At 37.1% G+C, this 24,148-nt stretch overlaps 1 protein-coding gene across 2 annotated transcripts in view; it reads left to right on the top strand.

Annotated features, from left to right (window-relative positions):
- Positions 1 to 19,686, top strand: part of LMBR1 (limb development membrane protein 1) — a 63,343-nt gene extending 43,657 nt beyond the window's left edge. The window contains exons 8-17 of one of the 2 annotated variants that reach the window (XM_010712392.2): positions 258 to 322; positions 1,388 to 1,460; positions 6,660 to 6,740; positions 7,708 to 7,784; positions 8,008 to 8,085; positions 8,915 to 8,988; positions 9,228 to 9,318; positions 10,782 to 10,848; positions 14,961 to 15,122; positions 16,251 to 19,686. In XM_010712392.2, the coding sequence (XP_010710694.1) occupies positions 258 to 322; positions 1,388 to 1,460; positions 6,660 to 6,740; positions 7,708 to 7,784; positions 8,008 to 8,085; positions 8,915 to 8,988; positions 9,228 to 9,318; positions 10,782 to 10,848; positions 14,961 to 15,122; positions 16,251 to 16,333 (851 nt within the window). In that variant the 3' untranslated portion in view covers positions 16,334 to 19,686. Of the gene's footprint in view, positions 1 to 257; positions 323 to 1,387; positions 1,461 to 6,659; positions 6,741 to 7,707; positions 7,785 to 8,007; positions 8,086 to 8,914; positions 8,989 to 9,227; positions 9,319 to 10,666; positions 10,849 to 14,960; positions 15,123 to 16,250 lie in introns of both variants that reach the window. The other variant, XM_085227021.1, reaches the window with a different exon arrangement.
- Positions 19,687 to 24,148: the final 4,462 nt, after the last annotated feature.

Below are 24,148 nucleotides of genomic sequence, written 5' to 3'. Positions count from 1 at the left end.
TAAGATCTCTCATTATAAGGGATCTCCATGATGACAGAAAATCAGTTGTGCCCTTGAAGGAGAGATGCTTGTCTTGTTCAAAATTGATATAATAGCAAAATGTTTTAAAGCTCAGAGTGTAGTTTGAAGATCTTTCAGTTACCTTGAAAACTGTGTGTGGTTGCATGTGGAGTGTAACATATTTGATGCAGAACATGCAAAGAAAAGCTAGTCTTTGACTTAGAAATGACTGTTATGTAATGTTTCTTCCTCTGTAGTATGCACGCCAGTGGGACTTTCACGGATGTTTACAGTAATGGGTCAGTTGCTGGTGAAGCCAACAGTAAGTGTTACACAAACCTGTCCTTGTGTGCTTTCTGGGAGAAGCTACAGTGGCATTTTGGTATTTTCCTGCAGAACACTTGTGCTGCTATGTAATTCTCTCTTCAGTTTATCTGAGTTCCTACAGTCGTTACCTATATACTTGTTTTCAGTTTTTTTTCTTGTAGCACAAGAGCCTGCTTTTCTCAAAGAGCTTTTTCTAATAGTATAGACTTCCTCTGGTGTTAATATTAATGCACCAGTGCTAATATTAATTGCCAGTATTGCCTACTAGTGCCTGAAAGGTGTGTTCTTGTTCTGAGCTCAGGAGGTGAGGATACAAGAGCAGAGAGGTACCTGGGAGTACACTTAGCTGAGAGAAATTGGCATTGCCTGGAGGTAGCTGCAACTGTGAGAAATTCTTAAATATAGATACTATATTGTAGTTGTACTGAATGATGTGAGGGAATGAAAAAAAATTGTACCATGAGCAGATGCTCTAGTGACCTTGTTGTCATGTTTCCCAGTTTGTGTTTAATAAAATCTGGGTGTGTTTAGGTCTTTCATTTCTTTTCATTGGTCAGGGCAACCTTGAAAATATAAAGAAAATGTATACGACTGTTTTGCTGCTTGTAAGCTTTAAATTCAAAGTGCCTGACTTTAAGGAAGATAGACAGGCTTCTTGGAAGCTAGAAACAAAATACAACAGCAATTTATTTGCTTAAATTACTGGTTTTAATTTACTTTTTTAAGATCTGCTGTTCATTTTGTTTAAATTGAATTGGATGTGAAGGTCAGTAGGTTGTGAGTATAGGTCACTGTAATGTCCCGTTCCCCTAATATCCTTAGGCTGAGATTAAATGTAAGAGTTTGAAATAAAAACATAACAGTTTGCTTGCAGCAAAGAAACAGATCTGTAACAGAATGGAATCATCTCCTATGGAGTTCTTTCTTGTATTTATATTTTGAAGTTGTAGAATATATATTCAAAATAAAAGTTACTGGAACAAAACAAGCCAAAGTAAATCAAAAAGTTGATTCTTTCTGTTGATACTCAGTCAGTTCACATTTCTGTTTCCAAATACAGATTCTTGAGGACCTAGATGAGCAGATGTATATCATCACTTTAGAGGAAGAAGCAATTCAGAGGAAGCTTAATGGTATGCTTGTTCTGCTGCTGCTTAAAGTACAGTATTTAGAATATAGTGCTCCTAGTTATGAGTATTGATCTCAGTGTTAAATAGGCTCCTCTCTCAAAATAATTTGAGATCTTAGTATGAAACAGTCATTATAAGCTTATAATTCATTGCTTACTGTTCAAGATTAGCTAGTGTGTTTTGTTTGTTTTTAACATATTCATCAGTTCTAATATATTAGTATTCAGAATAAGAAATGAAACAGAAGTTGACCACCCTTGCTGTAAAAATAATTTGGATTTTATCCCTTTCCTAAGAGCAGTAACTTACTCTGCCATCAGAAGGCTTGATGTCCTACACTGTCGGTTCTGTTGCAGGAATTTTTTGTTGTTGTTGTTTCAATTATTTAATTAATTGTTAGCATAGAATCTAAGTATTGTAGCAGTTCATTATATTCTAGGAGATGTATGGTTAATTTAATTGTTGCTACGCATCCATTAATGAATAATTACAGAGAATAAATTATATAAATGTTTAGAGTTTTCTGATGTTAGTTTTGCAGTTCTGCCATTCTTGACAAAGTGTTCATGTTTCAAAGAATTTTGAAAGCAGTGTGAAACTTTAGCTTCTAAGGTAAAAGAATACTGCAGCATAACAGATGCCAGTTATGGAAAAATGTATCAGTTCTAACTCACATTGTACATATTCTTTTCTAAATTGCTATTAGCTGCATGGGTAAGCTATTGATCCACAATTTATGCAGTTGTTTCAGTTTGGAAGAAAGAGATTTTTCATGTCATGGCTTTCATCTGCTGTTGTCTTCTCTTGAAGATGTGACTTTAATTTTCTTCTTTTCCTGCCTTGCTTTTCTACTCTCCTGTGATACCTCAATCTTTTCTTTCAGTTCTCAGTAAGTCTCTGGTAAAAGTTGATCAGGGAAGGGATCTTTGATAACAGTAGGTAATGGTCTTTGTTTCAGCATTTAAAATGGGTGGAGGAGTAATCAGGCATTGTTTCAGTTTAAAAGTAACATTTGCATTTGCTGTTTTGGAAGTTACTGGTTTTAATATTGACGTGTATGTATGCATATATATGCATATCCATACAAGCATGCAAAAAGATGCTTGGAGTGAATATCTTTGAAGCTATGATGGCATAATTATAATTTTGTGTGTTTGATGTTGGCTAGCACCTGTAAAATATTTGTTACTGAATATTTTATGTTGTCATGGTGATGGTGCTTATGGATCAGAAAAAGCAATACAGAAAAATGAACAAATAGTTATTCAAGTATCTATTATAAGTAGTACAGAGTGGTTTTCACCGTTGAGGAGGAGAATGTAATTTAGATGATTGTTGTTTTTCTGTGTCGATGTCTGGTGCAATCACCTCTGAGATGGACCTACTAGAAACCTTAATTGGACCTGCATTTTGGTCTTCTTGTTAAGGAAGTCACCTGCGCTAGCAGAAAGATTGGATCTTTTTTGATGAATTGTTTGGAATTCAGCATAAAGTAGAACTGCAATCCACTCATATCTCATAGAGCTGGAGAGATGAATGATGTGGTGCTTAATTCTTCTTAGAAGAGGGAACTAAATTCTTCTGCTTTACATGCTGAGGGAGTGATGTTGACACTGCTATCTGGAGAAATGCTTGAGAATGTACACTTCAGTATACAGAGAAAAATAGTGGACTTATATTTTATCTGCTTTTTAGCTTAACTTCTAAATAGCATGTAGGTGGAGGTGGATGTTACAGGCACAAGGCAGTCTGCAAGATTTCTGTGAGTAATTATTTAAGTACAGTTCTCATTTATGTGGCAAGACTGGAAAGTTTCATCCTCTCTGCCAAAAATCTTTCTAAGACACAAATTATACTGGGAAAATAGAGTCCATTTTTCAGAGGATCACAGAATCATAGGGATTGGGAGAGATCTCTGGAGATCATCTAGTTCAAATCCTTGCTAAAGCAGGTTCCCTAGAGGATTTCTGTGTTCCAGTCAGAGCCTTTTGCTTCTTGTTCTGGCACAGGGCACCACTGGGAAGAGCCTGGCCTCATCTGCTTGACTCTTGCCTCTTAGATATTTATAAGCATTGATAAGATCCCTCCTCAGTCTTCTCCAGACTGAACAACCCCAGACCTCTTGGCCTTTCCTCACAGCCTTAAACAGCACTTGGTGGTTATCAGTGCTGATTATTTCATGGTGGAATAATTGTTTTCACACCTAGTATTACTGTGGTCAGTCCTAATTAATGTTTCCTCAGGCAATGCCTGAATGTAGTCAGGGGTTAGCATGAATCTCTGTTCACACAGGGTTGGCTGGGTAAAACATATCTTGAGGAAGAGTTTTGGCTGTGTGAGCTGTGCCCTTCTTTCTTAGTGTGGATGTAACTATTGTGGCTGTGGTGTAATTGATAAAATTTCATGTAAACCTCCTCTTATTTGAACACAAATCTATCTGGGAAGCTGCTTGTTTTCTTTGTGAAAATGAATTTTCTCCCTTCTCCAGTATCGAAGTGAAAATTGGAGGGGGAGGTGGGAGGGGTTTGATCGCGTTATCTACCCTAGTATTTTTATCTGTTGAAGAGATACTGGGATTTGGGAAAATGTTTGTTTCCAGTGTATTATATTTCAGTACCCACATCACTCCTGCAGTTGAAGAATAAAGCTGGGACTTTTTCATATTAAAAGAAAAAAGTTGCCTTCAGCTATTAGTTTTCCTGAATCCAAAGAGACGGGTGGGGTAGGATCAAAAATACTTACTTGATCAAAGTTATTGGCTCTGAAGGTATCCTTACTTATGTAAGAAAGATGAAAGGTGTTGTTTTTATTGCACGCTAGTAACAGTGTAATTTTGAACTAATTGGTGTTGAACTGCCAATCACCTAGGGGGAATGCAAATAGATACTCTTACAATTTCCTTTGAGGTACTGAAATCTTATGTCGGGGCTGGAAGAAAAACAGAATAATACCGTTAAATTGACCTTAAATGAGCTGCTTTGTGGCTTTCTTGGAGAATCCCTTCTAACTTTTCATTGCTAGTCCAAACAAGTCTCGTCTACCAATTTGATTTATTGGCTAGACAGTGCTGACATTGAACTTTGTGCATGTTTGAAATAAAGCTAATGGTGTAGAGCTTTTAAGAATTTAGCTGCATCCTTTTCAAACACTCTTTTGACTGATCTGAAGCTTCACCTTCCCTGCTCATAAAATATCCTTTTGTATAGTAACTTGTTTGCTACTTTTAAGGAGGAACCACAACAGCACTTAGATACGATTCAGAATACGTATGAAGGTGTCTCATTAGAGATCTAATTTGATTATGCTGACTTTGTTGGAAAGATTCCCATAGATATCAGTCTTGAGCTCTGAGTTCTTATATTGAAAGGGAAAAAACTGCACATATCTCAAATAAAGGCTTCCCCTAGAGTCCACTAAGTCAATTACAGAGAGGAGAACATCAGATGCTAACTTTTCTTATTTTAACTGCTTCCATTAAGGTTCTGGAAACTTTTTCCACTGAGCTCTAAAGCTACGTTCTTAATTCAACTTACAGTAATTAGCTGTTCCATAAAACACTGTCTTAGGAGTAGGAAATGCATCAGCTTATTTTTATAACGATGATGAGACTTGTTTAAAAATTAAACATGCAGAATAACCTTTGTTCTTAAAAAAAAAAAATCTGACACAAAACACCACCATATTTTGATGACTGTTTCATTTCTCAACATATATTTTAAATAATGACCATTGCAGACGCTTCAGTTCAAGTCAATGAAAATTGTTAGAACTACCAGCATTTATACATCTTTGTGGTAAGTTCTAGGATTCGAGATCGTCGTAAGATTCGAAGCCAATGTAAATATTATCGTATCAGTGATATAACACGCATAAGAGAGATAAATTTAAACATCACACGTTTTTGATATAACACATTTCCTTTGTGTTAAAGAAACATGCAGTGAAACATTTCAGAAATGGATTTCTGAAAGATTTTTATGCTGAAAATTTCTGCATTGAAAAATTCCTACTCAGAGTAAATGTTTCACCAAAAAAATAAAAATTTAAGAAATATGCTTGTTTATTTTAATGTTCATTTAGCATGTCACACAGCAGAATACTGCAAGAATATGAAGGATGGAGGATGATAAATTTATCTTCTTACCTTGTACTGAATTGTTAGATTGATCAACAGAGAAGAGAAAATAAGGAAACAATGAAACTGGACCATAAAGTAGTGTTAGCGTGCCAGCAATCTACATGCTATCTAGTTTTTGTAGGCAAATTATTGAGATACGAGATAAAAGCCTGTTCATGCTATTAGTCTCATAGAAATTTATTAGCATTAAAAAAAAACCAAAACAGCTGGAATGTATGGCAGGTTAACCTGCCATCAGACATGAGGCCAAAGGTAGGGGATGGCCAGCAACTGGAGTCAAGGGAAGAAACCTAAGTGTGCTTGCACTGGGAAGTTTGATTGGCTGAAGGAGAATTGGAGTTTGAAGAGGATGGAGAGGAAAGATGGGCTGGCTTCCCTATACCTACCTGGGGGAGGGGAGGAAGACTTGATGGTTAACTTCTAGGCAGAAGATGAGCAAGGCAGGGAAGTACTGATGCTGTTGAAAATTTTCAGCTGGTGTAAAGGGAGGAGTTTGAGGAATTAGTTATTAGTGACGTGTATATGCTATATACTGTGAAAGAATGGAATCTAATGGGTGGCTGTGAGGAAGATTGAATTGTGGTTGTTGGCAGGAGCTCTGCAGCACAGAGTGGCTGACTACAATGGGCTGGTGGTACAATGGAGATGAGGGTGGAAGGTAGAGGTAGAACAGCAGTATGGAGGCTAAGAGGCTAAGAAAGGAGAAGGAGAGATAGAAGTTGAAACTGGAGGTCCAGTCACCACCTGGCTTAATTTGGGGGCAGAAGTGCATTTTGTCTTTAAATTGCTAAATAATAATGCTCTTGAAGGGCATCCAGAGATTCTTTGCTTCTTGATATGGTAGTCATATGGAGCCAAAAGAATGAGGCATACAAGCCATTCTATGTCAGGCTGCCACACCATTAGTGGTTTTTAAAAAATAGTTGAAGAATATCAGAAAGACACCTGCAGCTTGAACCCACAAGTGTTAATGTGATGTCTCCTAAATCTGAATATTCACAGTATCTCCTGCAGTACTATATTTGGTTCCATCCAAAACATAATAACGTCTTGTGTTTTGAAAGGGATATCTTCCACATTGGAAAACCAGACAGTAGAGTTGGAACGGGAGCTTGAAAAAGTGAAGTGCAAGAAAACAAATCTAGGTAATATGCTTTTCATACTGTTCCACATGGATAGCAGTTTAAGAGACTTTAAGGTACTATGTTCAGTTTGCAGTTTGCAATTAATCAGTCACCTGATTAATTCTGATTGTTTCTAATTAAATATGTGCATTTGCAGTCCTTTCAAACTGTCGTTGTTCTAGAATTGCCTTACATGGAATCGTTGTGTCTGCCTAACAAATGTTTTAAAGAGAGAGTCTGATTTGGATCTTAATTTTAACACAATTATAAAGAAATTGTAATACTTGGCATCCTGGCATAGAGATCAGTAGCACAATCATTTTTGTGTATTGTGACATTTGTGACTATTTGGCAGCAACCCAGTAGGAGTCTCCCTACTTATTCACAGGCTTGCAATACTTTGCATTTATCAGTGTGCAAAGGTAAGACTGAAGTAAGAAGCTGTTGACTTTTCTTTTTGGTCGTACTGAATGTCAGTATGTCTAAAGTATGCTAGTCTCTTATTTTGTCATTTATAAGATAAAAGAAAAAAAAGTTTAGATATTTAAATTCCCTTCTTACCCTTGAGTTCATATTAAAATATACAGACAGGTCTGCCCTTTATTATGTATCTCAATATTCAGTGTAATATTACCTTACAGAAGCAAGGCCATTATCTAGAAGACTTTATGAACTGAGTAAACAGAGTGTTTTTAAATTCATTTTAGTTTAACCTCTGATGCCAGGGGAAAAAATGTTATGGTGGAAACAAGAAAGAAAAATTTGCTTCTGCACTTCTCCCTAACTTTTCTCAGAGGAGTCTTCATTTTTGGGCATTGCTTTGTACCTCTCTTCAGAGTGGTTATTATGATGAACTGGTTGTTGTCAATTTGAGAGAAGATTACTTTCTTATCCACATGCAAGAGTTTATAGAACCCTAAATAATTGTTGCTTGTTTTACTCTAAGCTGATTGATGTTAATATGCTTCTGTATTTCTCTTCTGAACAGAACGTCGGAAAAAAGCTTCTGCTTGGGAGAGGAATTTAGTGTATCCAGCTGTTATGATATTACTACTGATTGAGACAGTAAGAATCCCGTTTTTTTAAAAGGAAGAGTAATGAAGAATTCTTCAGTCATTTGGGGATGTTGTTTTAAAAATTCTGGGTGATATCTTTAAGCAATAAACTCAATATTTTTTCTGATCATTTTGAAAGAACTTACCATTATGAATTCCGATGAGGATATATACACTCGTTGTTCAAATGTGGAATGCTTTTAATTAATTAGATTGTTTCTTCTTCTTCATAGTCCATCTCAGTCCTATTAGTTGCTTTCAACATTCTTTACCTGTTGGTTGATGAGACTGCAATGCCAAAAGGATCAGGGGTAAAGTAAACTTCTCTTATGCAATTTCTATAGTCTTGGTAACACTTTGGAGACTTTACAAAAGTGCACTTTGAAACTTTATGAAGTTGCTTCTGGGTTTCAGCTCTGCTGAAGCATTTAGTACACATTGTGATATAGTGAGTTCTTAATAAAACCAGTTCATAATCTTTACAAACGTGTAATGATCAGTCAAGTGAATAACTAATCTGGAGTTTTGCATTCTTCTGGGATGATCTACTTTTATATAGACTAGAAATGTTCAGTTTAAGAAAAAAAAAAGGTAGTAAAGAAACCATACGAAAAGCCTTTCAGATCATTGTGTTCATTTTTCAAACCATGTTTTTTTCCTCCTTTATGATAAACAACCAAAATACTTCAAGAAAGTAAAGAATAGCATACTGAGTAGTAGTCCTTTTAATCGCAAGGGTATGTAAATTGGTAATGCTTTCCCCTGCCTGTAGCTATATGTGAGGTTGCAGAGCTGTAAAAGCCATTGAGTTTGTTGGCTGCACTGTTTGTTGCATTGTGAACAGCTGCTCGTCTTTAGAGATCTCCTATTTTAGTTTCTGGAGTTCTCCACTAGTACGGTGGATAGATGCAACATGCATGAATTGCAAAACTTTGTAACTTCCAACTTAATGCTGCATTTCACTCAAATTTGAAAGCTAGATGATGCAATTGCAAGGGATGTGAGGCTTGCAGGTTATAAAGCATCAGAATGATCCTTAAATAATTAAGAAAAAGCTTTGTTTCATCTAAGATGTATCATTGAACTGTGCAGATATGTTGTGTGTATGTTATTAAATTATGCAAAGTATTTTTCTCCTAGGGACCTGGAATAGGAAATGCATCCCTATCCACCTTTGGTTTTGTGGGAGCAGCACTTGAAATCATTTTGATTTTGTATCCTTTCTTTAAGAATTCTGTCTGTTAACAAGCGTTCTGTCTAGCTTTCTGGGACACTGGTGATTTACTAAGGCATTTGGAAAGAAGAAAGAGATAGGTCAGTTCTTCTCAAGCACTCGAAGTGGTTTTTTTTGTTTTTTTTTCCCCCTTCTGGTTCTTAAGACTTCTAGGAGACTGCTGAGGACTTGAGTGAAACTTACATTCTTTGGAGGTTCCTTTTTCCTTGATTCTCACAGCTATCTCATAGTATCCTCTGTCGTCGGCTTCTACAGCCTTCGTTTTTTTGAAAATTTCATTCCCAGGAAGGATGATACAACTATGACAAAGGTAAGGTAAACTCTGTGATGGTGACAGCCCCCTCCTCTGTCTTGCCACCCAAGACAAACTGACTCTTTTAGTTAGTAATTGCCCCGAATGGCTCATTTGCAGTGATCATTATTTGTTTGTAAGCTGCGTAAACACAAACTGGAAGATTTTCAAAATGCTGAATGAGTGGGAAAAAGGATGTGCTCTGTTTAGTTTGGATGGCATCCATTCACTTGTTAACAAGCTCTGCTATTCCCAGCTTTTTCCTAGCTATAGAAAAGCTGGTGAAAGAACTTTTTTCAAAGGAAATGTATTGCTAATGAGTAACTTTGATTGTGCCTAACTGTACTTCAGAGAGCTTGTTTCAAATCTGAAGAACCTGGTTGCTAGAAGTAATACAGACAGAGTAATTCAAATTTGAATAATTAAACTAAGACTGAGGAGGTCTATTCAGCAACATTTTGCAGTTTGAGGCTAATTTGACTTTCTGCAATTTAGCACTGGCTTGAGTACAACAAATGCTGTTGCCTAATGCTGAGGAACATGTTTGGTTTTTTTTTTTTGCAAAATATTCCCAGAGCTGACAAGGGGACGTGATCAGTTACCAAGAAACAGATGTTGTATTTAATTATATATTAGTGTGTTTCACTATGTAGAAAAGGTATTGGATAAAAATGTTTTTACCTTAAATTATTGGAAAGGGGGAAGTAGGTAAACATGGAGTGATTACAGTAGATTACTTAGGGATTTAGAATATTCTTAATGTTTGTGTAGTTTGTTTACAGTATACAGAAACAGTATAGAAATAAATAGTGATGCATGAATATCTACCCTCTTTTAAGGAGTTTGGAGTTCTTTAGAATTCTGATAGAATTAGGGCTGAAGAAAGTGATCCTTCCTAAGAGAAAGAAGTTTCAATTACTCTTTATAAAAGGCTTTACAAAAACTGGAGTAAAATCTAACAGCTGTGATTTTTTTCATACTATTTAAAGTGGTCAACAGGCATTCAATTGAAAGGAAACTCTTTGTTGTAATTTTTTTAAATAATGCTAATCCTGCAAGCAGTTAAATACAAAGCTTAAGCTGATATATCAGTCATCTAGTTAAGCTCATGGAATGGTTCTTTTCTAAACAGTTTGCAGGAATTAAATAGTTGATGCTTTGCAACATAGTAGCTTTGAATCTTAATGCTTTAATTAAAAATAAATGAATACATATTTGATTTGTTTTAAACTCTTGGATGATCAATTGTGCAACACTGTGTGGAGAGGTGTGACAGAGGTAATCAAGACTACCAACAAGTTGTAGAATTCTTAAGGTACATTTTGAACAATATTTTATGCAATTATTTTTCCTATATCTTGACCAGATTTTCTTGTTTTTTTTTTTGTTGTTGTTTGTTTGTTTTGTTTTTTGTTTTTGTTTTTTTTTTTCCTTTAACAATCCTGTTTATCATCTCAATGCTATTTGACATATTCAAACAGATAATTGGAAACTGTGTCTCAATCTTGGTGCTGAGCTCAGCTTTGCCAGTGATGTCAAGGACACTGGGTAAGTGAAGAGTAGAGTGTTATAATACAAAATATTACAATAAAGGGCATTTAGTAATGGATTAAAAAAAACCCAAACAACTGAGCAACAAAACGTGTAGTTGCAACTCTCATGCTGTTGTCTGTGTTTGGGACTCTTTCTATAAGATGAGATGTTTATTATATTGACGAATGTGCATTTAAAAAACAGCTGCAGTGAATTTTCTGGAGAATACTTTTAAAAAGACAGGTGAGATTTCAAAATTATTGAAAGGAGATGTGAAGAATACATGGTACATACAGGGCAGAATAAAATAGTTTTATGCTCACTGTCAAATTACAGCCTTTTGTTTTTATGGAGAAAATACATTTGAGGATTTCAAATATAAAATGAAGTTACGTTAAGTGGACATGCCTTCTAAAATAATTTAATGAATCTTTGTTGATTAATTCTATTTGGCACTGTGATAACCAGGCTACTTTCATTTTCACTGAAGTCTTCTTGCACTTTGCATTCCTTCAGTTTTAAAATGCAAATCATATGAATCTAACATTGCAGAGTTGAAGCAATTCTCATCTTTTGTTTTTTTTTAAAGAACCAGCAGTAGCATTCAAAGTGAACAACGTAGCCAGTTGGAAAGACAAGATGTTCAAGATGTTTTGTATCTTAGTTTTGTTGAATTAGTTGATCTTCAGCTTGAATTCTGAAACTAAAGGTCCACAGAGCAGCAACTTGTACTACAGCAGTTCTGTAGCCAATTATTTCCAACCAGAATACAGTCAAATCAAGAGTAGCTAGTGTTTTCCACTAAGCTATACTGTACATTTTTGTGGTGTATGTCTACAGATGAGTGTTACGTACTAAATCATTTCTTTAACATAAAGAAGTGTAACTTGATTAACGAGTGAATGACTGCAATGTAATGCGTGTGGGAATGTTGAATCCTAAAGTATGCACTCCAGAACTCGCATCTTAAAAAAAGAAACAAACACAAAACTGTAGCAAAACTTGAAATAAATAAAGGAGTAGGTCAAGTATTAAGGCAGTGTTAGCATACAGCTAGTTTAAGACCTTCGTACAACACTTCTAGTGCTGAGGAAGATTTTGTTGAAAAATTAGTGTGTTAAAATAGAATTGTAACATTAGGATTGTGCTCGCTGCCTTGCTGCATTAATCATTTGGGTTTTTTTTGTTTTTTTTTAAATCATTGTTAATGATCTATGAGATTAACGGTTGATAATAAGTGGTTTCTGTGGAAGAAAGTATACATGCTGGGTGCATTGTTGTCTCGTAGGAAACAGATTAATGGTAAAACTCACTTAAAAAAAAAAAAAAAAAAAGGCTGACAAATGAAATTCCTGAATAGTTTGCCATAGAGATAAATAAAAGAAGAAAAAAGATGGAACAATTAACACACAGCTAACAAATACACAGACACAGCTGTCCAAACAGGATTAATAGAGTGTGTTAGGGTACAGTGAGTCATGTGGCGCTTTGCAAAAATATCAACATGTGTTCCACTACATGCTACTGCCCTGTGGGACTGAAAAGGTGAAAAGAAAGAAATATGTTAAGCAGATTCATCGTCTTTTCACATCATTAAATAAGCATGTTTCTAGACTGTACAGAAAGCACTAAATATTATTGTTGTGTGAAAGGTAAAATAGCAAAAGTCATCTGATACATGTATGGGACCTTCTTCAAGTTTTAAAGTGGAAATAGCAGTTTTTTAATGTTAAACAGCATGCTTATGTGGATGAGCTGTCTCTAATCTTTCTTAGTCCATGATAGCTTTTACTAAGCTAAACTAATTTTATCAGAGCTTTTCAGCCTTAGTAGTCTTGCTTGAAAATTGTTTCCCACAAGCACTGTATGAGTGTGAGGCAAGTGGAGAACAGGGCACTTAACAGACAGAAATATAGAAACAAAGAATTGTGAACTAAATGGAATTTTCTAATATGATGAAAGCTTTCCCAGAATTCTTCTCTTGCTTGTAATAGTAGAGCAAAATGTGATACAAAACTCATTTGCAAATATTGTTTAAAATAGTGTTTCTTTTTTAACCTGAATAGTCTTTTTAAAACCTGATTTTTTTTTAAACCTGAACAGTTATTTAGTGCTTCATTTGGGAAACTGTCATTAACTTTCATGGATAAATGTCTACTAGAGCTGTAGCTTTCAGTTCTGAGCAGCTTTTCAAGTTGTGGTCTTGGGAACTTGTTTTTTTTTTCCCTACAGTCTGTGTAGATTGTGCTTCTGAGGAGTCACAAAAGCTTGTTAACCTTTTCCCCAGCACGCCTACAGAATGATGCTGTCTGATTTTCTCATGAGCAGTGACTTTTTTGTATTTGTAAGGGGAAAATGTGTAGCTTATGTTACAGAAGTGTTGTGCTTCATTTTTGTTTGTCCTTGGAACTCCCACACCATTGCCAGCTATTCTTCTGAACCCCTTTGTGTCCAGATAAATTCACCCAATTTTCTGCCTGTTTTGTTTCTTCTCCTTTGAGGATCTGGAAGTCTATACATTCAGGTTTGACCTTCTGAGTTTTCCTGTAGCCTTGCAGCCTGAGTAAAACACTCTGCTGCTTTGAAAATGTTCTTAAAGGCACTGTTTGGCTTCAAGTGTGAAAACAACTGTTATTTTTCAACTGTTTACCACTTATTCAGTCAGCTTGTGCTTCATTTCTCTTGCTTTATTTCTGCTTGCCTCTCTTTTGCTGTTTTGGTCAACTTTAGGTTGATTTTTTTATCCTTTATCCTTTCAAACTTTTCTCATTTTCTTCATTGTGTCATGGATTGCTTGAACACAGAAGTTGATTCAATTTTTTTTTTTCAATTTAAATGACTGAGTACAAGAAACATCTGCCTTTTAATATGATGATGTCTGGCTGAGGAGTCTTGAGGGTCTGAACCCAGGCTACGGCACAATGAGGTTTGTAAGTGCTGAGCTTACTTTTGAAAGGAAGGTAGCTGACTCCTCATTCTGTCTCTTCATTTAGCATTACTGGTGAAGTTGTAGTTCTCAAAGGCCTCGGTCTTTTCAAAAATAAGATGATAGAAAAATATTCCAGATCCTGCAGGACCACTTCTAGTTTCTGATGCCTTTAGATCTGGCACAAGGTAGGCTTCCTTCCTTCACAGTATTAGTCTGAACTGTGAGAGCATGTAGCCATGGCATTTTCTGAGTTGAGTTTTTAGGTATGTAACATGTCATTGATCCTAGACAATCATTATTTGTGTATTATAGAATCATAGAATGGCTTGGGTTGAAAGGGACACCAAGGATCACCAAGTTCCAACCCCCTGCCACAAGCAGGGCCACCAACCTCCAGATCTGGTACTAGACCAGGCTGTCCAGGACTTCATCCAACCTGGTCTTCAACACTTCCAGGGACAGAGCATCCATAACCTTTCTGGGCAGCCTGTTCCATTACCTCACCACTGTCTCTGTAAAGAATTTCCACCTGATATCCAATCCAAACCTTCCCTTCTTGAGCTTGAAACCATTCCTCCTTGTCCTATCACTGTCTCCCCTTGTAAAAAGTTGTGAAGATGACCTGTTGGCCCCATCTTTCAGCCAGGCTCTTTTCCTTCTGTGCAAATACAGGCGGATAGCTCTGGGAAGAAAGCTGTGGATGGAAAGAAGTCTTTAAACTTCAGTTTCAAAAGCAGATGCCTTGAAGAACACAGACATACAAAAGCTCAGTGTTGTAGTTCTCATGGAACCTGTACTGCCTGTGTTTTTCAACAGGAAAGTCCAGAATGTATTTTATCGTTTTTCTGAAATAGATTTCACAGGAACTGAAATTTCAAGCATTTTTTATTCTAGTGTTGACTTTTCCCAGTTATCTTTATTGAAACTATAAAGGCAGAATTCTTATTTAGCGTAAGGAGTTACTTGAGCTCTCATTATTCAAACATTTTGCTAGGAAACCTAAGAAAGCATTTTGCTAAGTGTCTTAGTTTTATGGTAGTCAAAGAGGCAAATGACTTGATAGCATTTTCTTGTCTATTTAACCACGTCTTACTGTATGTAGTCTGAAACTACTTCACTTCCTCAGAGTGATAGTTGTGTGTTTTTCTGAAAATGAAAATCAAGGTTTTAATGCAAGTCTCAAATTCAATTTTAACAGGAATTACTCGATTTGATCTGCTTGGAGACTTTGGAAGGTTTAACTGGCTGGGAAACTTCTATATTGTATTATCTTACAACTTGCTCTTCGCTATCATGACAACATTATGTCTGGTCAGAAAGTTCACTTCTGCTGTGCGAGAAGAGCTCCTGAAGGCATTAGGTAATAATAGTTCTGGAAATTTTGTTTGTACTTCGTATTACTTTTCTCTAGCATTGATAACTTGTAGTGTTACTGTTCTTCCATGTTGTGAAAGCATAGAACATGTTCTTTGCTGCTCCTGAGCATGCAGAATTCTGAATGTATATCCAAGTGTGAACAGTGGTTGTCAGTGATTCTTAGGGAGAACTTGGCATTTATTGGCAATTGAAAGGCAGAAGTAAGAGATTTTAATCTTTCTTCCTGTCTTTTTACCCTGACAGAGACACCTAATCCTTAAATTCTTGTTACATGTATTATATTGAGCTGCTTTCAGATTCTGCATTCCAAAATGTAAATGTTCATGTGCTGTGTTTGTTTGTTTTTCAAAGCAACTTATTAATTTACTAAAAATAGGTTAGTGAAAGTCTCAACTGCTTTGTTTTGATGTTTTTTTAAGTGCTGCATGTTTACAAAGTCCTTGTACAAAATGTATGGGATCTTAATAACTGGCTGAGTAACAACTAGAGTTGATAACAAGATTTTGATCAAATCATGCTTTCATGTTCAGGAATTTGCAAGTCTGACCATACAAAAAAGGTGAGAAAAATATTTGGTACTAAGAAGTTGTTACTGCATCTCATGTCAACTAATGAATGAAGCTCCTTTTTACAACCATAGAATAGTATTTGCTTAAATGGAATGGACTAACAGTGGAACTTCAGGGTTTGTTTATAAACATGGACTCAGTTTGCAGTGTCTAAAAGGTACTTGTATTAGTTTTCACTGACTACTGCTTTCCGGAGTTGGGAACTTGCTGAACAAAATCCTAGAATGAGCCTTTCTTCTGGAGGCAATTAAGTTAGTTTCAGAGCTACTAAATAGGGCACTGCAAAATGGCTGATACTGTAGGACTAACAGAAGCTATTCTGTCTTTTTTGATGTTAAGTTTTCAAGCTCCAGGGCAACAGGTGACTAGGGAAGTAGTGTGTAAATCTATCCATTGATTTTTATGCTAAAATAGTTTCAGAGAAGTTGCACAGTTCATTTGAGAGAGTACTTAGTTGAAGCAGTTTTTAGTTTGTATGTATTTTTCTGAATAGCTGTATTTGGAATAATTTCATTTTTTTCTTATTGTGTAATGTTTTTCAGGATTAGATAAACTTCATCTGTCAAACAATCCAAGAGACTCAGAGACAAAACCGTCTGCAAATGGGCATCAGAAAACACTGTGATTGACAATCACCTGCAATCAACAGAGCTGAAAACATCAACCTCATGGCATTCCCGTCATCTCATCAGCTCTTTTATATTGTTCTTTTGTTGATAATCTGGGTCCAGCCTTGTCTCATTTCTTGATGCTGTGTGCTTCTGAGGAACTTAACTGTATCAGATTCTTCTCTTTCCAGTTAACTTTTGGTCTGCTTGTTTATTTCCCAGTAAGTTAATGCAGGAGGTGCCTTGAAGACTGGAAGCTGAAGAGAATAATTAATTTCTTTTTATTGACAGTCTCATATCCTTAGATACAAACCTGCTAGCCTCTGAATGCACAGTATCTCCTGTGTAATGCAGACACAGGTTGTAAAGAATAACTTTGGGACTTTTTAAAAAAAAAAAAAAGAAAGATACACTTGAAGCCCGGTATGACCCTTATTGGAAATGTAAGCTACTTGGAGTGGGCATCCTTGACAGTAGATAAGCAATTCCATTAAAAACATTTTAAAAAAGAAAGTTACTGATAAAGACCACAGATCATGTCGGACTCGGTTGGCTGATATAGCATGAAGCTTTCTTGGAAGGCCAATGTTTTCAGTTCTCTGTTCCCAGCTGTAAGTGCCAGGTTGCTTTACTGGTAGTCAGGCAATGTCTAATTAAATAGTGAGCTACACAGTGAAGATTAACTTCAGTGTTAAATCTGAGCCTAGTGTGCTTTGGAGGGAAAAAAAAAAAAAAAGCTGCGTAGACCCCACGTCACAACTCTTACAATTCTGTAATGATGTTGTACTGTGGAGGTCACTCACCCTACCAAGTACATCCCTGTAAAATTCTGTATGAACTCCTGTGTATAAGCAGTACTTGTAACTCATGCAAGTTGCACAACTCTAGCAGGCTGCGGTTGTGGTTTTTGTTTTTTTTTACAATCTTCTTTAATTTGAAGTAAATTATGTCTCTGAATTTATACTGTAGTTATGAGGATTTCTGTTCAGTGGCATAATCCAGTATCTTTCACTAGCCTGTTTTTTAATGTACACACAAACATGTATATAGGACTACATATGTAGATACCATAAATTAAATCTAAGCTTATAGAGATGGCATAGTTGGTTTGATAAGTAAAGCTTGTGTGTTCAAGCTTGGTAGTACAAATTTCTGTGATGTTACAATTTGACTGCCCAGAGGCCTTACATTCAGAATGGCATCAGTGAGTGTAATGTCATTTTTCTTAGCATCACTGCTGCCTTAGGAATTCTATTAGCAGTCTGTAGTAATAATAAAAAAATACAAAAATGGCAAAACCAGCACCCACCAACAAAACCCCAGCTGTTCAAATTGTATTTGCATTTTTGTGCTGCTCTGTTACAGGTAGTGTTCAAATGGATTGGAATGAGGACAGCTTCAGTATGTGCTCCGTATGTAGTGGATCAGTTAGTGTTCCTGATTATTCTGATTCCTGTTAAACTGAAGTATGTCTGTTTGTGGCTTTAGGTCTTGAGTGTGATCAGGCTGTGACAGCTAACTCTTCAGTGGGGTTCTGAGATAAACTCTGTGTCAGAAGCTGTTGGATGGTGTCTACTGAGATGGCTGCACTGGGCTGTAGACTTACAGGTGTGTGTGTGTGTGTGTCACTGGGCTGTAGACTTACAGGTGTGTGTGTGTGAATGTGAGAGTTGTTTTTGTTTTTTTTCCTTTGTTTTCTAAGACAGTTTCAAAAGTCAAGCTCCAGTGTACCTGAGAATTTCTTGTTTTTTTTGCAGGCTGCCTTTTCTGACTTGAACTGGGGCATAATATGAATACTGCTGTAGCAAATATGCTGGAGTTACTTTTTGTGTGATTAGTATGAATTCAAGGCTTATTAAACTGACTGTTGATGTGTTGTACTGAGTCTTGGAGGACTTAAAGTAAAATTGCTTGATTTTTTACTAAGATTTACAGGCATCTCTTTCTATTATTTAATGCTCTTTTAGTGAGAAAGGTTTTCTGAGTCAGTTCCTCAGCCAAGAACAGGGAGCTATAATTAGAATTTGTTTGAGAATGTTTACATTTTAAACACGGGGAGTTTTCTTATTAGGGCCATAATTCAGGTATTCTCAGAGCTTGCAGCCTTATGTGTTATTATAGCTAAAAGCATCTGAAATGTATCCACTCGTCTACATAAGTGATAGTATGACCAAAGTTGTCCTAGTGTCTTATTGGGGCAGGTGAGCTGTGAGTGAGGCTAGTTAGCTTTGTTAAAGTATTTCTGTTGCAGCTTTGACAGTTATATAAATATGGTCTTTGAGTGAATGGATTTGAGGGTGCGCCAACATAGGTCTCGGTTTTCACACTTCTCTCAGTAGAGACAGAACATTTCGGAGATGTTTGTCCCAGCATCCAAGAAGGCAGGAAGAGATGGGCTTCTGAGGTGCGTGTGGCTTCTGAAAGTGAGTTGGGCAATTACTTAAGCTGGGCAGAGGCAGCTCCTGCTGATGAGCCCGCGAGGTTCAGGCAAAACTTGAAAACTTTTTCAAAGCGAATGTTACAACTGTGCCTGCTCCCACCCCTTCTGGATTCTGTAGTCAGAGAGATGCGTGGGTAAAGCCCGTAAGAGAGTATTTTACACTGAATATGACAGATGCTTAAAGATGCTGTGTGGTTTCCATAGTGGAGAAGAAATTCAGAACTACCCTGTGCAGTTAGTGACAGTGTTTTGTTTAAAAACCAACTGTTTATATTGTAACACTGTCTGCATTATGATATGTTTGGCCTTGAAAATGACATGCTTATGCAGAACTCCTTACAGATCCAATGGTACTTTCAAATATCCTGTGTGTAAGATACAGGTCACTGTATACTTTTCACAGAAGCATATGGTCACTTAAATACACACAACTGGTAATTCATTAATGGATGTGATGATGCATTCCTAGTATTTTGACTCATGTAGAGTCAGGTGGTCTATACCTTCAAGGTATATACAACTGATCTTAGTAACATTAACATCTGCCTCACTTCTTAGGAGGCAAAAAGCACATAAATGCTTCCATCTTCAACTAGATACCACACAAGACCAAAAAAGTAGATGTAAATTAGGTGTTTTAGATCAGCCATTTCTTGGCTTTAATCTGTGTTGGTAGCACAATATTAAGTGCAGTGGCAGAGCTGTAATATCGTGGGATTTCTTCTAAGTGTAAAGCACACTGTCAATACTTAACACCTTAAGATGATAAATAGCAGTATTGGTTACTGTACAGTGATGGTTTTTGCATTCGTAGGAAGCTTTGTTTACTTTTTGTAATGTGATGTTCATCTTTGGCCCTGCTCCTCCACTGTCTTTTCCCCTGTTGACTGCTTCATGGTGTCATAGAAATTAAAGGATTTGACAAGTTGCTCTCCTTGTCTGGTTCTGAAGTACCACCTTGGGTGACACACAGGGGGCAGCTGTGTGTGTGGGCAGGACCTCGTGCAGCCCTGTGCTGAGTGGGACAGATGCACACAGTGCTGCAGAGGGATGTGTTCTTCTCCATGTAACTGATTTGTGCCACCAGGAGCAACAGCTGTGAGAGGGCGGCAGCAGTCCCTCCTGTTCCTCACCCGTGTCTGCAGCAGCTCAGCTGGGCTCACTGCTGCATAGGAAGGACAAGCTGGCCCTTTTTGTAACAAATTTACCCTCTAATGTACAGGAAGAAGGTAAAAAGCAAAGAGCAATCCCATCCATCCGACTTTCTGTGAATTTGTTAGGGTTGGCCTACATTCTCCCTTCTTTTCCTCCTCTTTCAGAAACTTGGTGGGCTCAGGTAGTGCACAGTAGTTGAGCGTTATCTGTTCTGTATTTAAGCAGCATGTATAACTGGGAATGCCAAGTGCAGGAGTGCAGCTAGATCCTACTATTTTATGCATACTCTGATTTATAAATTAATTCTTTATGTAGGTAAAGTCATTTCAGTGGGGACAACTCACTACAGCCAATTTTATAACCTCTTTAGGAAGAAATAAACTTTGTTTTGTTTGATTAGAAAGTTTATATGAACTGTGAACCTTTTAAGTGCTTCAGCTAAGACTGTAAGGTCCCCATGCCTTTCCTGTTGGTATTTTTTTCATTTTAGCACTGACTTGAAACAATGTTAAAGGTTACCTAAGGATGCAAATATACCTGACTCTTCTCACCTAGTATCTTTCAGGACCTAGTATCTTGTGCTCTTAAATGTACTGCTGTTGGTTAACTAGCAGTCTGTTCTAGTTGCATTATTAGCATTTGAATGTTAAAAAAATTCTGCTTTTGATCTTATCAAGAGAGCAATTGAAGCTGACAGCTGCTTTGATGTGGATTTCAGACCAACCTGGTGTGCAGGTGATGTCTGCAGCTGGTGATAACCTCTGCCACCTCTTCCTGCCTTGCCCAGTGCCCTTCGTTCAGACGAAGTCTCTAACACTGCCCAAAGAACCTGTGATGCTCCTCCTTTCTTCGAGGCATGAGGAGCTTGGCCCTTGGGTTGTCCATCTGCTACACAGTTCTCGTTGCTGTAGTTTTGGATCACTTGTGATTGATGTTCTCAGAGTCTGTAGTCAAAACCATGGGAAGGAGTTTGCATCTTGTGTGAAATTAGGACTGAATGTGACTTTCAGAATCCCCACTGTGCAAAACAATTTTGGGAAGCTGGAGCAGAAAAGTTGGAGAGAAGGCTCTAGCTCACCTCTATGCTGACCATCTCCTTTCTCTTCCATGCTTCTCTTAATTGATCTTTAGAATTGAACATCAGAAAAAATCCTTATTTTAAATTCTTAAGTTAATGAAGTTCAAGTGCTGATGAAACTGTGCTAAATTTTGGCCTTAATTGTTGATTATTAACATCTTTTCAAGTCCATTTATATTGGGTGAGCACCACTGGAGATGCAGCAATGATGTTCTTCTGTTACTAACATATTAGTATTTATTCATTCATTTGCACTTCATCTGTTTTCTACTACTGGGTTCCATTAAAACAGTCCTATCATTAGAGTATGGCTGCTGTAAGAATTTACTAAGAGATCTGAATTTGGAGTGAGATGGAAATCCCTTAGTCACGCTTTTATCTTACAGTAACGTGAAGGCAGTCTACCTGCTTTTCAGTGCAAGAAGCAACTTCCTTGTACCATCCATCTGAGATCATGCAGAAGGCTGTTCTTGTGAAGGAGCTGATGTATGAACATTTCAGACCTCCGTGTGAAATGACCATGAAGAAATGCAGCGTGATGGCATGTCCTGTGCTGGGAATGTAATGGTTGTGTTTAAATGCTAAGGAGGAAATGAGCTGATGTATGACCTGTTTTCCCCCCAGCCATAGGTTTTCTCAACCTAGGCCAAAACACATAGTTTCACAAAATCATTGTGGCTGTTTCCACCCTGGGTTTATATTGTTTTACAGAACAAATTGGAGCCTGTTTTCATTTTGTTTTAGATGTGCACTTCAAAGTACTTTTGTCTAGTTTGGTCTGAGTCCTGTTGCTTTAAAATGAGAGGACAGAAAATGGATGCATTTGGGTCAAGAATCTGAAATCTTAACATGCATAAAATGTACATGTACACAAAAGGAGGGTAGGTGTCCTTTACTTCCTTGGGCTGAGAACCAAATCCTACATTACCTAGATAAAAAAAGTGCATTACTCTGAAATGCACTGTCTCTAAAATCCCCTCTGAGGAGATGAGAGCACCAGGGTGCTGCTGGCCATCCATCACACCTGGTCACCTTCAGGTGGCCTCTGCTGGTGTGTCCATAAGAGCTACGGTACTGAATGAGTGCTCCTGTTGATGTTGCTGCTGCTGTCGCTGTAAGAATGGCAGCAGGTACTTCCCCTCAGGCACTTCCAGTTTTTTCACTGTAGTGTTGCTCATTTAGATTGGTCTTAGGTTTTCTAAATTGAAAAAAATTGCACAATCTTAACTGTATGCAAACCTGAATGATGTTGAATGGATTTAGTTGTACTTTGTTGGTCCAGTTTGTGCTTGTAGAGTCTGTAGTCTTAAGCAACAGCTTTTTTTTCACATGGTGGTATGTTGGACCAAGGTAAAATATGCTGAAAAATGACACTCTCCTTGCTAATGCAAACAGAACAATATTCTGTATGAATACCTTCTCCCCACCAAACCCGTCTTAGAGTATCTTAGGTCATCCAGAAATATGTTTTGCAGTGTTCTCAGTTGTGGTTACTTTGCTGTGTTAAAAAACTTGATGAAAATAATTCTTGCTGCCTTGGTCAGGTTGACTTTTTTTGTGTGTGAAAAGCCATGGTTGTAGTTTTTTTTCCCCATTGTTTGAAATGTTACATCCAGTGTTTTGTAGGAAGAAGCTTTTTTTTTTTTTTTTTTTTTTTTTAAACTGTGTTTTCAATAAAGTGTGATTCATAATGGGGTTTTGATTGTATTATTTAAAGCAATGAGAAAGATCTGTGGCGTCCTAAGCATTCTGAATGGTTCTGTTAGTAGTTGGTGTGAATAACTGCATTGCCTTCCATCCCTCCTGCATTTAATGTATTTTTGGGATTCTCTTACAAAAAATTACGTGAATCTCCATCACATACCATATATCGTGTACACCCAGAGGTATAACAGCCCTGCTCTTAAAACAAGTATGTTTTTAAGAATTCCAGCAATCCAAGCAAGTGAGGATTGTTAGAAAAGTATCCTGATCGTGTGATATCAACAGTATGACTGAAGTGCAATTCTTAAGTTCTTTAATAATGTGATGGTTCTTAAACTCTTTGAAATGGTGTCACTGGAGAGTTCAGTGTTGTTTTCTTTAAAAGAAGTCCAAGAATTGTACATTTGGAAAGGACCTGCAGACATCTGAGCCATTCAACTGCACAGGATCAAAAATGCCTATGTTAGTCCCTAAGATTAACTACCAGGAATATCTGTGACTTCTGTGCTGTCTGACGATATATTGTTGTTTAATTGTCCAAGGTTTCCTAAATGTGAAATGTAAGAGGTCCTTGCTATGTGTTAAGCTTTAATTTGGTTCTCAAGTATCCACAGTAAGCAAGACAACTCTTCTGCTTGCGTGAGCATTTCCAAGGCTCAAAGGCTGTATTTCCCTTTGTCTTCTATTTAACAAGTGACTTCCCCAGTTCTCTCAGCAGTTTGATGCTGTCCTCTGTAGAAACCTCTTACCTAAGGAGTTCCTATCAGAATATTTGTCTATTCTAGCTCAAGTCTTTAAATGCATGTACCTGGAAATGTGATGACTGCTTCACTTGATGCTTGACACAATCTGATCTTGTCAGCGTTATTTGAAAGCTCTCCATTTGAATAGTTAATCAGCCATTGCCTTTTTGTGCAAAATGATCTTTGTTACTTCTGTGATTCTTTTGTTGTAGCTTCTGTGAAATGGTCTTTGTGCTTAGACTTCTAAGTTACATGTGGTGACCTGAATTGGATTCAGCAACGTACAGCTGAAAAGTCATAACCACATTTTTATTCCTGCTAAAATAGATGAGTACTTACTGGTTCCATAGTTCTCAGAAGTTCTGAAGTGATCCTTGGTCTTTGAGGGTCATTTCTTATTTGCAAACAGCGAACTGAGATTGGTCACAGTTGTTCAAGCAGAAGCAGCAGCCGGGGTTCTGGTTGGCAAGCTTGGCTGAAGGAAAATGTGTTTCTTGCAGTGACCCCAGTGACAGTACTGATTGTTCTTGTGAATGGCAGCTTGTGCTACCACATATCAGGCATAAAACTACAATGGTAAAGGATAACAGGAGTTCTGCTGAAGGAACACAATGCCTAAAGGAACTGTGCCTCATCGCTGGGAGAGAGAAATGAAAATGAGGGAAGGAGAAAGTGCCAGAGGGATGGAGATGAAAAATGTCAAGAAAGGTGA

The sequence above is a fragment of the Meleagris gallopavo genome, chromosome 6 (assembly GCF_905368555.1).
Source record: "Meleagris gallopavo chromosome 6, MGAL_WU_HG_1.1, whole genome shotgun sequence".
NCBI classification, from domain to species: Eukaryota; Metazoa; Chordata; class Aves; order Galliformes; family Phasianidae; genus Meleagris; species Meleagris gallopavo.
The sequence above is the reverse complement of the archived record's forward strand: the minus strand, read 5'-3'. Positions and strand labels throughout refer to the sequence as shown.